General features: G+C 40.8%; 2 protein-coding genes across 8 annotated transcripts in view; both read left to right on the top strand.

Annotated features, from left to right (window-relative positions):
* ubr5 (ubiquitin protein ligase E3 component n-recognin 5) overlaps positions 1–3,399 on the top strand; it is a 44,916-nt gene extending 41,517 nt beyond the window's left edge. For all 6 annotated transcript variants that reach the window (XM_086219137.1, XM_086219140.1, XM_086219139.1 and 3 more), the window contains exons 55-58: positions 210–323; positions 802–946; positions 1,064–1,149; positions 2,659–3,399. In XM_086219137.1, coding sequence (XP_086075263.1) covers positions 210–323; positions 802–946; positions 1,064–1,149; positions 2,659–2,871 — 558 coding nt within the window. In that variant the 3' untranslated portion in view covers positions 2,872–3,399. The remainder of the gene's footprint in view (positions 1–209; positions 324–801; positions 947–1,063; positions 1,150–2,658) is intronic.
* Positions 3,400–4,331: 932 nt separating this feature from the next.
* LOC147253828 (protein LYRIC-like) lies at positions 4,332–14,419 on the top strand. 2 transcript variants are annotated; one of them, XM_086219133.1, is made up of 13 exons: positions 4,332–4,991; positions 5,233–5,352; positions 5,937–6,018; positions 7,563–7,736; positions 7,936–7,986; positions 8,123–8,314; positions 9,079–9,162; positions 10,522–10,590; positions 10,675–10,820; positions 11,150–11,266; positions 11,497–11,607; positions 11,760–11,886; positions 13,483–14,419. In XM_086219133.1, exons 1-13 carry the CDS (start codon positions 4,662–4,664, stop codon positions 13,545–13,547), a joined length of 1,668 nt encoding a protein of 555 aa, XP_086075259.1. In that variant the 5' UTR covers positions 4,332–4,661; the 3' UTR covers positions 13,548–14,419. The 2 variants fall into 2 exon arrangements, with proteins under 2 accessions (XP_086075259.1, XP_086075260.1); XM_086219134.1 differs by lacking the exon at positions 10,522–10,590.
* Positions 14,420–15,767: the final 1,348 nt, after the last annotated feature.

The following is a 15,767-nucleotide window of genomic DNA, read 5'->3' as shown; positions in this document are numbered from 1 at the left end:
CAAATAACATAAAAATGATCCTAGAAAAGATCCAGAAATGATACTATAATTAATGTAAGGAAGGATAAGGGGCCTTATTCCAAGCTTTTTATAAGTGGAGTCCCAAATATCTGAGACTTTGAAACCACTGCTCTGTACCGCACTTGAACTGTGGATGGTAATTATTTCCTCTGAAATCTGTTGTTGTTGATGTGTTCTTCCCGGTGCAGGTGGAGCTTTTGTCTGGTGGGGTCAACATGCCAGTAACTCCCCTCAATGTGTATGAATATGTGAGGAAGTATGCAGAGCACAGAATGTTGGTGGTAGCTGAACAACCTCTCCATGTAAGTGAAGTACTTTGAACATCTATAATGTTGCTGTTGAAATACTCTGGGGTGCTCTGTGGCACAACACACCGTCGATTGTGAAAAACAAAATAAATTTTTTTAAATAATCATTAGAAGAGATACCTTATTGTATCAGATGCAGTAGTGCAATGCAATGAAAATATTTAAGGCTTTGTGAATCCATAATCCTGTTGAACTAATATACGAGCTGAGCAGCCAATATTGTCCGTCAGAATCCAGGCAATAAAATCTGGCGTATCCTGCCTAATGGCTCTCAAAATTCCTAGTACTGTTGTAACATGCAGACCAAGCAGGTTAAAAAACCTCCTCCATAAACATGGCGCCCCTTGTATTCCCAGTATACTTCAAGTGTAGGAGTTACTTGGCTATGAATACACAAATGAATTGAACACACTTGCACTGATATGATTGAGTCACTGAAACAAATAAAGCAATGATTTCTTGTGTGTCCAAGGCGATGAGGAAGGGTTTGCTGGATGTGCTTCCTAAAAACGCCCTGGAGGACCTCACTGCAGAAGACTTCAGGCTGCTGGTTAACGGCTGTGGAGAAGTCAATGTGCAGATGCTCATCAGCTTCACCTCCTTCAATGATGAGTCTGGTACAGCTGATCTCTGCTTCCTCCTACCTGTTTCCTACATTTACTCAGTGAAGAAGCCGTACTGTTGTACATGTTGGCTTTATTCTACAAAGTAAAACCTTGTTTTTTATCCAACAGGGGAAAATGCAGACAAACTACTACAGTTTAAACGCTGGTTTTGGTCCATAGTGGAGAAGATGAGCATGACTGAGAGGCAAGATTTGGTAAGTTTGTTCTCAGAGTCACAGTTCTTCAAAACAGTGACTCACTCAAATTATTCATACATGAATATGGATCTACTCTGTTGGACTGGTGTAACTTTTATCTCACTCACTGATGGTAAAAAAATAACTCTACCATAGAACATAAACATTAAGATATATCTCGGTCTTTGGTCCCAATGCATGTTTTTTCTGGCAAATGAGCAGGAAAAAGGTGTTAAGTGACTTGGAGCCCCCCCCCCCCTTTTTATTGTAAATTTTGGGACTCATTCTACGTGTTTAACATGTTTTATTTCTTACCATGATCTCCTTGTCCCCCCACATTTTTTGAATGAGCATAAAGCAATACTTAACCCTAAAAGTGTATTTTGTCTTTAAAGCACTGAAGTGGGTTACTTAGTTTCAGATATTTTAACAGATACTCAGGCAAGCATATTTAGCTTGAAGCCAATTCGGATCTGGGGATTAACCACAGCAAAACTGCCCAAAAATATCAGTTTACAAGCTCCCAACTGCATCATCTGATATAATCAAAATCATCTTTATCCTGCCCTACACAAACTACATGTCCGACCAGCTGGTGCCTTCAGTTGAATCTACTACAATCTACAATTACAGTTGGCATACGCTTTTGTCCAAAGCAATGTACAACACAGGCAAGAAAGTAGCCTGAAGGGAAAGCCTTCTCAAGTACGACAAAGTGCTTCAAGTTTGATTGGCAGGTGCTGCCATCTAGTGGCACAAGAAGTGCCAATTGTGTTTTGTTTTTCTTAATTCAATTTAACCACAACTGACCACGACCAATAATTCAACATAAACAATATCTTTCAACATTCAACACATTCCCAGAGTTGGGAGGTTCATTCCACCATTTGGGAACAACAGAGGAGGAGAGTCTAGCTAGAGATTTAGGGCCATGCTGGGCATCGGAGCACCAGCCGTCTCTCACAGGCAGAGCATAGCGGGCGAGAAGGCATGTAGACCTGGATGAGGGATTGCAGGTGGGGCTCTTTCAAAGTAGTGCTGAACAGAAAGGATTAGAGTTTGTTTTTGTGGACTTTTGGGTGTACGGCTGGACAAATAAACCATGGATTATACAAGAGGATACGCTTGAGAGTTTGTAAATAGACATTTTTGGGCAGTTTGGTCGGTGGCAATGGGGTACTGTTGGACTCAAGCTAAATATGTGTGGCTGGATCTTTCTGCACTCTGGAGGCATAAAGGAAGGCAGGAGGGAAAAATGAATTTGTGTGCTCAAGATACCTAATTGTGAGTACATGAAAGGCAAAGTATACTTTTTGGGGGAATTATGTCTTTAATAATGGTGATAATATCCATCAGATCAACAATGAATATACCAGAGACTATCTCAAGTTTATTCTCAACTAGAAACATTTGAAGCAGCAATTTGTAAGGCTGAGAGCTGGATTGGGAGCAGATGGAAAAATGATGCTGTTTTCCTGGAAATCATTACAGTTATGACAAACGGCTGATTATTTTCCTTGTCTTCAGGTGTACTTCTGGACCTCCAGCCCATCTCTGCCAGCCAGTGAGGAGGGCTTTCAGCCTATGCCCTCCATCACCATCCGGCCTCCAGATGACCAGCACCTCCCCACAGCCAACACCTGCATCTCACGTCTCTACGTGCCACTCTATTCTTCAAAACAGATACTCAAACAGAAACTCCTGTTAGCCATTAAGACCAAGAATTTTGGTTTTGTTTAGAAGTCCGACAGAAAAGAGTTTAAAAAAGTAAAACATGTTTACTGTTGTGTAATATTTACCTAGCTCCATTTTTGTAGATTTATTTTTTGTCTATACAATTTTATGAAATTCGACATACTGTCGCTATCTCCCCAGACGGTAATATTTGTTTGTGTTGTGAACACAAACGACTTGTTATTTTTATTTCAATTTTTGTTTTGTTTTCTTTTATGTTAATGAAGAAGATGTATACAGTCCAGAACATTCCTGCATTGGCACTGTAAAATGTAAAACCCACAGCTCTGCTATATTGGCATAAACCTTGCTTCCCAGAAATTTGGTTTGACAGAAAGCTGTCTGCCGAAACCCAGCCAAAGACGACAGCAGTAGAGGTATTTAAAAGAAGACACACTGTGATTATAATTTAGTTTTTTCCTTCCCAAGAAAAGTACTATCACTGACAGTTCACTGCTGCCTTTCTGGAAAGTCATTTTTTTCTTGTACAGGGGGAGTAGGGAATTTCAAAATAAACTTGGATGCAAAAATGTAGTCCAGTCCTGTTTTTTTTTTTCTTCAATGTTTAATTAGTTTATATTAGTCCAAGAAGAGGCTGCCTACCTGTGACAATATTTGACCCAAGTAATGGAAACCGCTTTAGAATTATACCTGACCTGTTTTATGTTTAGTATAAACTTCATTCTTAAATTGTCTCAAACTTACTTTTTTGTTGAATTATAAGTGTTGCATACTTTGATTTGTTAGGGGATGTGGTGCTAAACATTTAATCAACCAGCTTCAGCCAGCTGAGTTTTAACGATTGTTCTACAGGCAACACATAGGAGTGTACATAAGTAGAACTGTTTCAGTAATTATGTCAGCTGTTTTCCCCGAATGCCTTAGAGCAAATGTGTTTGCATAAGACAAATATATTAAAACAAGTCGTCTTGATGTACAGTATATTAATAGTGTAAGTGTCCTTCTGCTTTCAAAGAAAATACCCCCAACCGCCGATGTTCAGTGGTAGGAGTTATTTGAACTGAGTTTTTTGGCCAATCACCGTGGCACAAAGAATAACCCCGCCCATATTACTTGAACGGCCCAGACCTTCTGATGCGTTCAATGACCTTGTTAATGAAAGGAATATCTGAACATATCAATAAGAATGGGGAAGTCCGAGTATGTGACATTTGTAGGTAAAGAAAAATGTTGGTAAATAAGTAAAATATACCATATCATGAACAATTCTTCACAAGGAGAATGGCGTTAATGTGGAATTTTAAGTGACGGATTGTCCATGGGATGGTACATTTAAAGTGTTTACAAACATAAGTATCATTTTTATTTAAAACATACAAATATAAGCATATAGCCTTCGAGGTAATAAGCCTATTAACTATTTATTGCGTTAACATTTCTCACGAAAACATGTGGTAACGAGATATATCTAATTTACCAGTAACCCTTGAAGGCATCGTTTCTCCTCCAGTCAAAACCGAGCCATATGAGGTGAACCTGCTTTACTCGCGGTCACAGAGGGTGCATTGTGGTGGTCAGCGGACGGTTTCACATTGTCTTACTATGATATCCGTTAGCTTTCTGGCTAACTAGCTATCGCTGCTGTCCTATTTTTCTAGCTAGCTAGCGGGCTGCCTACTGAGGCCGATGTTGCTGGCGGAGGAGAGGAGGGTACATGTATTGTTTTCCATCATGTCAAAGTCGTTCCGTTAATTTTAGCTAGTACCACAGACTAGCGCAACCGATAGCGGCAGGCAAGTCACAACGAAACGGTCTGTTGTCTCGAAATCATACCCATGGAGCAGTGGCAGAACGCGGCCTCTCAGCAGGTCAAGCTGCTAACTCTTCGTCTGAATGAACTGTTGTCTAAAGGCCAGGAGTTGCTGCGCTCCGAACTCGGCGTGGATTTGGGACTGAACCACGAGCTTATTTCGCCATGGGTGATCCTCTTAGCGGCATGCATCGGGCTGGTGCTGATGGTCGCTCTGTGGGCCTCAACGTGCCGGGCTCTCTTCAAGAAACGACCCGCTGTAAACCCTGTGGACGATGGCAATGAATTAAAGCGAGGTGCCAGCAAACCTATCAAATCCGACGAACCGAAGAAGAAGAAGAAAAAGTTGGAAAAGGCATGTAAATGCAAAAATAGCCCTCATCACATCCTTGACAGCTATAGCGTTAGCATGGCTAGCTGTCACGCTAACGCCCCATTGACAGCTGAATATATTTGCTGAAACATTAGCTAAGTTAGCTTCAGACTAATGTTCCACCGGGCTTTGTGTGTTTTTTATTCATGAATTTAATATTTGAAAATAATGTTGCTGAAACTTTTCATATCCCTCCTCATTTTTCTTGACGTGTTTTATTTAGAAAGCCCAGCCAAATGGAAGAACTGTCGCTGAACCACAGGATGAAGCCATGGTTTCGGAGGAGATAGTGCCACATCACCAGCCGCCGCCAGCAGAAGCCATGAGTGAAAAAATTGCTGATGTAAGTTGCGGTGGATTTGTCCATCTTGATAAATGTACTATGCTTGTACATGCTGTAGCAAGCGAATCTTAATAATCGCGGGGTCCTCTTATACAATAAAGCAGCAGAGGAAACGCCACACTTTCTTTCTGTCACTCTGCAATGATGTAATCAGACCAGCTGCCACTGTACCAGTGTAGGGTTACAGCTTTTAACCTGCAGATGCAGCAAACCCCCCAAAATTGACTCCAAGCTTAATGCAGCATGAGGTGTGGCATTTCCATTAGCCCATGGATACCATAAAGTAACTTCCCAGTGGCGTTTGAGACTTAATGGTGTAGATGCATGGAAGTGGTTACAAACATGGATTGTAACAGGTTGTCTGGGGCAGTGGATTTACTTGAATTTATAAATAGATGTGCCTTGAGCATGCTGATTTGATGACTGTGCATGGTCTCCTGCCCAGTTGTAGTTCTCGGAAATGAAATGGCAAGTGCTGCTTCTTTCATTCACAGCCATTCTGTTTTTTAAACTCCTAGGTTAATGTCCTGTGCAATAAACCAGTGCTCTCTTCTTCTGTCTGTCTTTTTATGTTTCTTTTCCAGGTAAAGAGGTCCAAGAAGAAAGCCAAACAAGCTGTGAAGGAGACAAAGTCCGTGACTGCAGATGGCAAAGAACCAGAGGAAGGTCAAATGTGAACCACATCATATCTAGTTTGATAAATCAGTGTTTGTCTTATTTGTGTCCTGTTTTCAATGATTTCTGTCTGTCAGTGACACCAGTTCATCACACATTTTTACATGCACTGTTCTAATCCAGCTATACTTACTGTCAGTTGCTTTGGAGCACAATGGTGGCAGAACTCTAATTTTTTTTGTCACTTTGAAAAAAAAACCCACTCATGTTCTTGCATACATTATATATGATGAGTGAGTGACCAGTTGACTCTCTGGAGTGAATGGTCACAGTTGAAGTTGTGGCTCTTTGTATTACGTTGCAGAGCCAGAAGCACATTTTAGAATGTGTGTGTGTGTGTGTGTGTGTGTGTGTGTGTGTAGTGTCCCACATGGATGATGAGATCAGAGCAGCTGGATGTTTTCCGATTTGCTTTCTGCTGTAGTTTTATCCACCATGATGATTTCCCCCCTTCACTGTCCACTCTTGAGACATTCAAGGGGGTTCAGCTCTGCAGTGAGAACATTTGCAGAACAGCAGGCCAGTTTGGGGCAAATTGAAGCACATGAGTTCTGGAGTAATTGGGTTCCCAACTGTATTATCGACTCAACTTTGATATGTATTGAATCGGATCACAACAAAAGTTACCTGAGGACACTAAGATTAGGTCCACAATCTCTTTTTAAAAGGGAAATGGAAAACATTTACAACTCCAGGTCAGCAGGTGTCGCACTCACTCTTGCTGCGCTGAGCCATTCCACGGGTTGCCAGGGTGATAAAAGCAACCATATATTGTCAAAGCTGGAATAGCAGTCATGAGACAGGAGGAATAAGTGAGGAATAATTTTGTGGTGTAGTAAGAGTTTGTAATAATTTGATTATTATATACAAATTTAGCAAAATCCTCAATGACAACCGAATGCACAAATACGTTTTTCAGCCACTTCTCCAGTTAATCCAACCCCTGAGTTCCTTAGGTTGGTGACGACACATTGATAACACGTGATATCAATGTATTTATGCTATTGGCTCAGAAATCCTTGTGTCCCAGAGTGAGACTGGGAGATGGTTCCACAGGAAGGGAGCATAATAACTGCAGGCTCTGGCTCTCACTCTACTTTTGGAGACCCTTGGAACCACAAGTACCCCAACATCCTGGGAACGTAGGTTGGCAGCCCAATAATCTAGGCGTGTTAGTTCCACCTTGAATAGTGCTATTTCAGTTGGCTAAACTATTTATGTGTATTTTAGAGGTCCCACTGTAGTTGGACTAACATAAGTATTAGACTTTTTTCTGGAAACATGTAAAATCATGTATTTATTATAGAAGGAATGGCATTATTGTGACCTTGGAGAAAAAAATCTTGCCATATAACGGAGTTGTTGTCGATCAGCAGGGCAAGCGTGAGCCTTATTTCTCAGCAAAATGCAGTGAGGAATTTATCTAGAAACTCCATTCCCTTATCCAGCGTAATCCATACCATATTACACCCCTAATCCATACTGCAATGAAGCCTCGTCACATTTTGAAACATTGCTCAATGTTAACCTCCCAGGCACATGGGAGACCAAGGTCAGCAACAAGGAGAAGCGTGAGCAACGAAAGAAGGATAAGGGTTCTAGTGATGGATCAGCCAGTCCTGGGGGAGGGGACACACCCGTGAGTCCACCACAGGAGCAGCCCAAGGCCTCAGCAGCATCCTCGGCTACCAGCCAGAAGAAGAAAAAAGGTGGCTATTAGAAACTTTTAAAGTTTAAGTTCTGTATAATTTTTTCAAGAAGTTTCAAAATGATGAAGAGTCTTATCTCTGTCATCCTTCAGTTCTTTTACAGTTAAGTTGTCAGGATGATCTGTAAATACTGCCATTAAGGGAAAAACAAGTTCTGTAACTGAGTTTTATATTGATTTGTCAAATCCTCTCTTCTCAGGAGAATCCTCAAAAGTGAAGGCCGAGAAGGCCGATGCAGTTGTACCCGAAGGTAACAGCCTGCAGGAAATGCTTTGCCCCTTGACGGTTACTTTTCTGAACCTAAGTATATCAGAAGTCCATGGTCTATCAAATGTATCCTTAACCTGATCTGCCCATATAGTATCAGATGTTTCTCTCTGTATCAGTTAACAGCAGTGAAGTGACATCGATGGTTGCCGGTGTGACTGACATGGCAGTCAAAATTACTCCTCCCACTGTTGCGCTGAAGACAGGCCCTTGGACACCCAGTAGAGAACCAGCATCTCTGTGGGGGACGGAGATTGACAGCAAAAAACTAGAGATGTCCCAAACTGATTCTAAGGATCAGTTTCTGCTTGGTAAGCATTTCGTCAGACAGACACATTGAGATCTTTTTAACAATAACGCACCGTATCAAACTCAGTGCCGTGGAAACGGTTATGGCATGATTCCACAATAAGTGAGTGATGATATGATTATGATTCAGTGCATCACAAAGCGCCAGACAAGCTCATCATCAAACAACCTTAGGGAAGCTATCGGCATTCAAATTTGATCTGTGATTGAAATTGAATATTTCTTTTTAAGTATTCTCCAACATTTGAATCAGAATTTATTGAGAAAGAGGTGAACTATTTGAAAAGGACAGAAAGAGGTTTCACACTGTCATGAGTACAGAGGCCCCTCATCAGGTTACTTAAAGGTGCAGAAAGCGTTGTTGCCTGACGTCACTTCCATTGACGTTCGTTGTAAATACCAAACAAACACAGAGCGAGCTCCCCCCTCCCCCGTGTTTCTATAAATGTTATTTACATACATGATACAGAGATTTTTTTTCAGAAGTTGAAAATGAAGTTGATTGGTTTCCCACAGAGAAAAGGAATCTGAATGGAGTGAAATCAATTACAAACTGGGGTTGTAAGGGGAAAGGCACAGTTACCCTGAAACTATGAAACTACAGAAATGTTACAACATGATTTGAAGTAATGTGTTTCAGAGGAACACACAAGCAGCAGCACAATCCACCAGTCCTCACAATCCACTGTTGTTTTGGATTAATTGTGACTCTTGGCATTGGTGAAAGTTTTTTTTTTAACATTTTTTTGTTTTGTTTTGTTTTTAGATTCCTGGACTGTGATTGATAGGGGGATCCCGACTTCTGATCTAAATCTGGTGTCCTTTACTAACTTAGGCGTTGGTGGTGCTGGTAAGTGTGTAGTAGATAGCTGCAATGAGTCGGGCTGGTCTTTGCTAAGCAGTATTAGGGCCGGGAAAGAGGAACACAAACGAGAGGTGGAGGATTTTTTTCCATTGCGCACTTCAAGGAAAAGTAAATGCTGAGGAAAAAAGACCAATTGTTCAGAATATTAGGAAGATTTTTTTCCATAAAGTGAAAATAAGGAGAATAAAGTTAAAGTAAATCAGAAGAGGAAGATCTTTCATCATTTTGCATTTTGAGAATAAAGCAGAAATGTGTAGAAGAAAGTCAACTCCTGTCCATGCAGGGAGTAATGTGAAGGGAGTGTCTGACAACTACACTGTTTATGAACAAAAAATAATTTCTTTGTCACTAAAGCTGATTCTGAACCACAATTTTACTAATTCATCTCGTCAGGGTATTTTGGGGAGGCATTCATATATGTTTGTTATTAGTGCCATCAGGCGATTAAAAGAAATTAATCGAATTAATTACAGGCTATGTAATTAATCTAATCAGTCGTATTTTATTCTCATATCTGCTTAAGGTCCCCAAATAAAGAATTAGAATTACAAAATTGTAGTGCATGTTAAATCAAATTAATACACCAAGAAGAGAAGATTTGAAATCCACATTTTTATTGGTGGGCAGCACGATGGTGCAGTGGTTAGCACTCACGCCTCACAGCATAAAGGTTCTGGGTTCGAGTCCCACGGCACAGGCATGGGGTCTTTCTGTGTGAGTCTCCATGTTCTCCCTGTTCCTGTGTGGGTTCTCTCCGGTACTCCAGCTTCCTGCACAGTCAAAAGACTGTGAGGGGACCAGGTTAACTGAATACTCTAAATTGACCGTAGGTATGAATGTGAGAGCCAATGGTTGTCTGTCTCTATGTGTTGGCCCTGCGATGGACTGGTGACCTGTCCAGGGTGAACCCCTCCCCGCCCCCGACCCTAAACAGGATAAGCGGAAGAAGATGGATGGATGGATGGATTTTTATTGGTGATTGAAGAAAACCTAAGTCCTGACCTAAGTACTATAATTAATCTTGCGTTAATTTTTATAACACATTAATTTGCAGTGTAATTAATTCATCTAATTAATGCGTCAAAGTGACAGCCCTGGTGTTCATATCATCTTGGAGGTTAGACTTTAATCTGGAAAGGTTACGATTATTCTTTTATTCTGAAAAAGCACAAGAAACGATCTTCCACTTTCCTCTCAACATTCCCACTTTTTCCTCAATGTATGATGAAAAACAATCTTTTCCTCTTTTTTTTTCCCCCTCATCCCTTGCCCCAATACTCCCATCGTAGTTCCTTGGCTCACATCATTTGATGGTTTACTGTCTGTATGTGTATGTGTGAATAGAGCCGCAGTCTGTTGGTGATCTGCACTGGCTCAGTCAGGCCAGAGTAGATGACGAGTGGTCTGGACTCAGTAAGGAAATTATATTATCTTTCATTTTCTGTTATTTCACTTTTCCTTAACCTAGCCACATTGATTCTTTGTTGCATTTTCCAGATGGAGGTTCAGTGGACCCCAGTTCAGACTGGAACGCTCCCTCTGAAGCCTGGGGCAACTATGAGGAGCCCACCGCTGAGCCCAGACCCACTCGGGAGCGGCCTTTCTCTGAGCCTGCTAAGGCCAGTCTGCTAATTGAAGCTGCTGTAAGTTAGCTTGTGACACAGCCGTGCATCATGTCAGTTACCTAGAAACAACAGTCGGGTAATTGAGGACTCCTTTGGGTTCAAGCCCCAAGAAAGCTGTCCTTGTTCCTCCCTAATGCTCTTAATAATGGTACAAAACAAAAAAGTTTCATCAGAAAAAATGTCACAATCTCTCATCATTGTTGTCATGACCACCAGATGGTGCCCTAGTAGGTAATCAGTAGGTAGTTTCTCCCTGTATCCCACATGAATCTTAGTTTTCATGGTGCGCCCTCTGGAAATCTGACATGTAAATATTTCTCAGTCGTCTTTTTATTTGTGTTTCTCAGGACGATGATGAAGATGACAAGGACAAGGGAGAGACTGCTGCTGATGGAGCAGCTAAAGCGAAAAAGAAGAAGAAAAAGAAGAAGAAGGCTGCTGAGGAGGGAGGAATGTCTGGCCAGGTAGCTGCTTGTGCACATACTTGCCTTGGTGGCTCATAGCTCAACTGAAACATGTTACTGCATCCAACAGTATAATAGGGAAAAAACACGATGTGATCCCTTAATATACCGCAAACTGCATCGTCAGCCTTGTATTATCTTGTAATTTACTCCAAAATACAAATTGATTGTATCTTTATTTTTTGAAGGCTTGATGTAAACTCAGCTTGTGTCTGTTTTAATCTTCAAAGGCTGAAGTGCCAGAGAAGGAGGGGCCCCCTGCCCAGGTGAAGAGGCAGCAGCCCCCACCTGTCCAGGAGAACACTGCTTCCATCCAGCCTGTCAAAGCAGCTGCTGTGGAGGTCAGTGGTGCTTCTGCAGTATCAGAATCCTCTCAAAAAGGCTTTAGAACTGTTTCTGTTCTTCTAAGATCAACGTGCAAAGTTCTTTTTTGTCAGCAGTCACATTTTTACAGCAGTTTTTGCGGATACATGTATTTCTACCTCTCATTTAGGTGAGAATCCAGCGACCAGTGAAGGACAATGTATCCCAGAAGCCCCCTGTCACACAAGTGCCACCTAAGCCAACTGATGGAGAGCCCACTGCAAAGCAGAACTATCTTCCTGCTCCAACACAACAGAGTAAGCCAGGATCCATCCTTTACTAGATAAAGGCCTGTACGAACTTGAGTCTTGTTTCAACAATAGAATACCTGACGTGAGCTGACTCTGTCCGAGGGAATGTTTAGTTAGACTTAGACTATTTAGTTAGACTTTCTCTCCTGCAGCCACAGCCTCCTCTCTGTTCTAAATTTTAGCCATAGACTGCACATCAAATGGCTGAGTAATAAACATGGAAACAATCTGGGTACATGCAAGTTACAACTGAGGGAAAGAATACTTCCAGAGTATGAGGGGGACAGAGAAATGTGTCAGTGTATGATGTCATAACTTGTCTCTGTAGCCGCTAGAAAAGTCCTGGAAAATAAACTCAGGGAAAGAGTGGGACCCCTGATATCCCCGTGACCCACTGAACCAAATTTGGCACCAATCAGTCAGTAGATGGCACTGTGGCACCAGATTGATAACTCAAATTTTCGTCATTTTGCCCCTGAAACGCTGTGCCTGATTTGCTGCTAAAAGGTTGATCTAACTACTCTTCAGCTATTTATCCATTTTGGACAAAATTTTGTAGATTGAATGTAAATAAGCTGTAGATTAAAGTCTGTAGAAGAATTTGTGTTTTATACCTCTTGTGTTTTCTACTTTTGCAAAGTATTTGTATTCCAGACAAAGTGTTGACATTCTGGGCAACATTTAGTCTTGTTTACACTTACAACACGGCGTGTCCAGTACACGGCAGGTTTGGATATTTCCTCATATTTTCTTGCAAGTCTTTTTATCAATTAGTATGTATTTATTATTCCGATGAGTAGGATTGTTTTTAGTAGAAGGCTAAAAGGGTGACTTGTTTTGCTGAATTCTTTTTTAAGCTTCATGTGCATTTTTCAATTGAAAAATTATCACTTATAAAATCTAAAGGCATCGAAATGTGACAAACTGCTTAACATACAAGGCACAATGAGCCAGATTAAGATACTGTGTATGAAAATGAGATCATACCAAAAATGGTGAATCAAAAATAAGGACATGCATATTTGATATTATAGTATATATTTGACGCAGCGCTCTTCAACCTCCAAATGTGACAGTCGCTGAATCAGACCTGACGGCACATGTGGTTTCAGTTTCAGGTATCTGAGTCAGCACAAATCCTCAAACCTCAAAAATGGACTGTCAAGTATTTGTGAAGACTTGAAAGCTTGTTTAACTCTCTGGGGACAGTGGGTTGGCGTAGGATCCCAAAATACAGGATTAACAAGATATTAAATAACTTGGTTGGACTCTAGTAGAAACTTACTTTTTTTTTCTTTAGCCAAAATCTAAGAGCTGTGCTCTTTCTCAGAGCCCCCCACGTGACTGGAACCCTTTCATTGCACGAGTTACGTCTCCTAGACCTTCAGTGTCTTTATCAGTTCTTATCCACCGTGATAAATCCAAATCTGAAAGTCTTTTCTGATTATTCTATCCAATTTCGGTTTCAGATACAGTGCTGTTCTGCACCTCTGTCTCATGATACATTGTGACTACTATTTTTGCCTCCTCTCTGAAAATATAAACAGAAAGTCCCGTAATTGAATTTATAATCCCATGCGCATGTCTATGTTGTTCCTACAGAAAAACCTGAGGAGAGCCAAGCAGCTAAGCCAGCCAAGAAGAAGAAGGCACGAAGAGAGACATGAGACTGAGACCACGCTGCAGACCACCGTATGCAAAAGACTTGATATCTTGTTTATGCAACACCTTCTATGAAAGGAACTCTGACCTGAAGTCTACTTGATGGACTTAACCTTCAAGCCTGTCTGGAATATGAAACCAACTTTTTATTCGGGTCAAGGGTTGGATTATTGAAAACTGAACCTAGATGCAGTGCAATCTAATGTCATGCGGTGTTAATGATTTTTAAGTATGCGTTTGATACTCTTGATTCTGTCTTCTAATTCCACTGAATCAAATAACTGAAGGAACTATATTGTAGTAATTAGAAATGTTAAAAAAAAGGCTCATGTTTAGAAATGTATTGTAGTGGCTGATGACTAGAAGTTACTGCCATCTTTCAGATCACACAGCACGGGGAAATAATGATGACCTGGCCTTTGCTTTGCCGTCTTTTATTTTTGCTCAAACTTTTCGGGGCCTCGATGTTACAGCGATCGGTGTCTGCTGTAAAGCTGAGAGATCAAACGTTCCATTCAACAGGGTGTAAACACTGAGACATACTGAGACCTGATCATCGTTGGCTGCGGAATCATGTCCGCTCTGTAGTTTTGCATTTCGGCTGACTTTACTCCACCTGGTTCATCCCTGTCGTCTGATGTTGTACTGCGGTGTACCTACAACTGTTTCCCTCCTGTTTTTACCCTGTGACTGCTTCGTGGTTGCAGGCGTATGAGATTGTAGACGTATCATTGCAGTGTCATCAACCTCTTCATGACTCTCTTCAACTGTGGTTGATTAAGTCTTCAGAATCTTTTGTAAAAATCTGTTTGTAATAAAAGAAAAGCTTAAGCCATATGTATAAAGACTAAATAAAGGCCAGTTTTTCTATATTTTGGCTGCTTTTGCAAGGAAATGGTTTGTGTTTCTGTACACAAACACACGGACACCTGAAGCAGAATGTCAGTGGGCCTCAGAGGCGAGCTGCTTCAGCCGTCACAGCTTTTGACGAGCTGTCAGGCCTGAGGTGCGCATGCTGCCTGTGGAGGTTCACAAAGTTTCAGCCACGAATGAGCGATGAGTGTGGTATGATGTGATTTGAGGAGGATTCTGTTTGATGGGCAAAATGCCTTCAGAGGGAAGATTAACTTCTGATGGCAGCTACTGGGTTTTTACCACCTCCCGTAACTTCTGGAAATTCTGGGTTACATCATCAGATTTGATCTTGTTTAATCTGTCAGCCCCCCCCCCCCCCCCCCCCCCAAGCAGGGCAGAGTAAATGCCTCCTTATCCAGCTTCCACAAGTTTGCAGAGATGACTAAAGGAAGACAGGAAGTTCAATAATTCTCATTTCAAAATAACATTTCATGTACAAGTGGATTAAAGAAGGTTACAGCAAGATCTATCAGCCATTTGCAACTGGCTCTTCAAGCCTGGCTGAGCCTACAACATGTTGACTGAATATTAGATTAGTTAATGAATTGGTTAGTTGATGGAATTAGAATCTGCATCTATTTTTAAATGTCACATATCGAATGCAAAATATTTACCGTCTTTCTCTGTCACATCTCAAACGTAACATTTGCAGCCATTTGCCCAGAATAAAGTATTTGGGGTTTTAAGTCATGTTAAATAAAATGTATCTGGAATTCATCTGCGGGAAAACAAAAATGTTTATTCTCTGAACTGGAGAGAGGCGTGTAATTTAATGACAGCTCTGGCAAATTATGAGCATTGCTTACATTTCTGTGTGCGACCAAAATTTGACGATTTTTGGAAAATTGATTATGTAAATTATTAAATTCTATCTGTATTAATTCTGTCTTTGAACCTGTTAAAATGACAATCAGTTTATTAAATATTGCTGTAAATAGGAGAGTGGAATAAAGCCACAAATGACAGGCAAATAGGGGAAACATTAAAATTCCATATTAAGGGAAAAGATTTCACAGAGATGATTTTGTAGTTTTATAACGAAGTCATTAAATAGTAATAGTACTTAAATCGTAGTTTAGAAGATGTTTACAAAAAAGAAAAACTAGCACAAAATTACTCCTCTGCGAAATAGATTTAAAACTTACAGTGCCACTGAAGTAGATATTTCTGGCTCAGAGGATGAAGGCATCCACATTTAAATTCATCAATGTTTGGAAAAAAATTTAATACACAAGTGAATAGTAGAACCGATAGCAACCATAAAAACTCCTAGTCATATTGCTTTGAAGCCAAATACCCTTTTCATCAAG

Source organism: Aulostomus chinensis, chromosome 11 (assembly GCF_037954235.1).
Source record: "Aulostomus chinensis isolate RoL2024-O1b breed Wild chromosome 11, RoL_Achi_v1.0, whole genome shotgun sequence".
NCBI lineage: Eukaryota > Metazoa > Chordata > Actinopteri > Syngnathiformes > Aulostomidae > Aulostomus > Aulostomus chinensis.
This window is presented reverse-complemented; position numbering and strand designations above follow the sequence as displayed.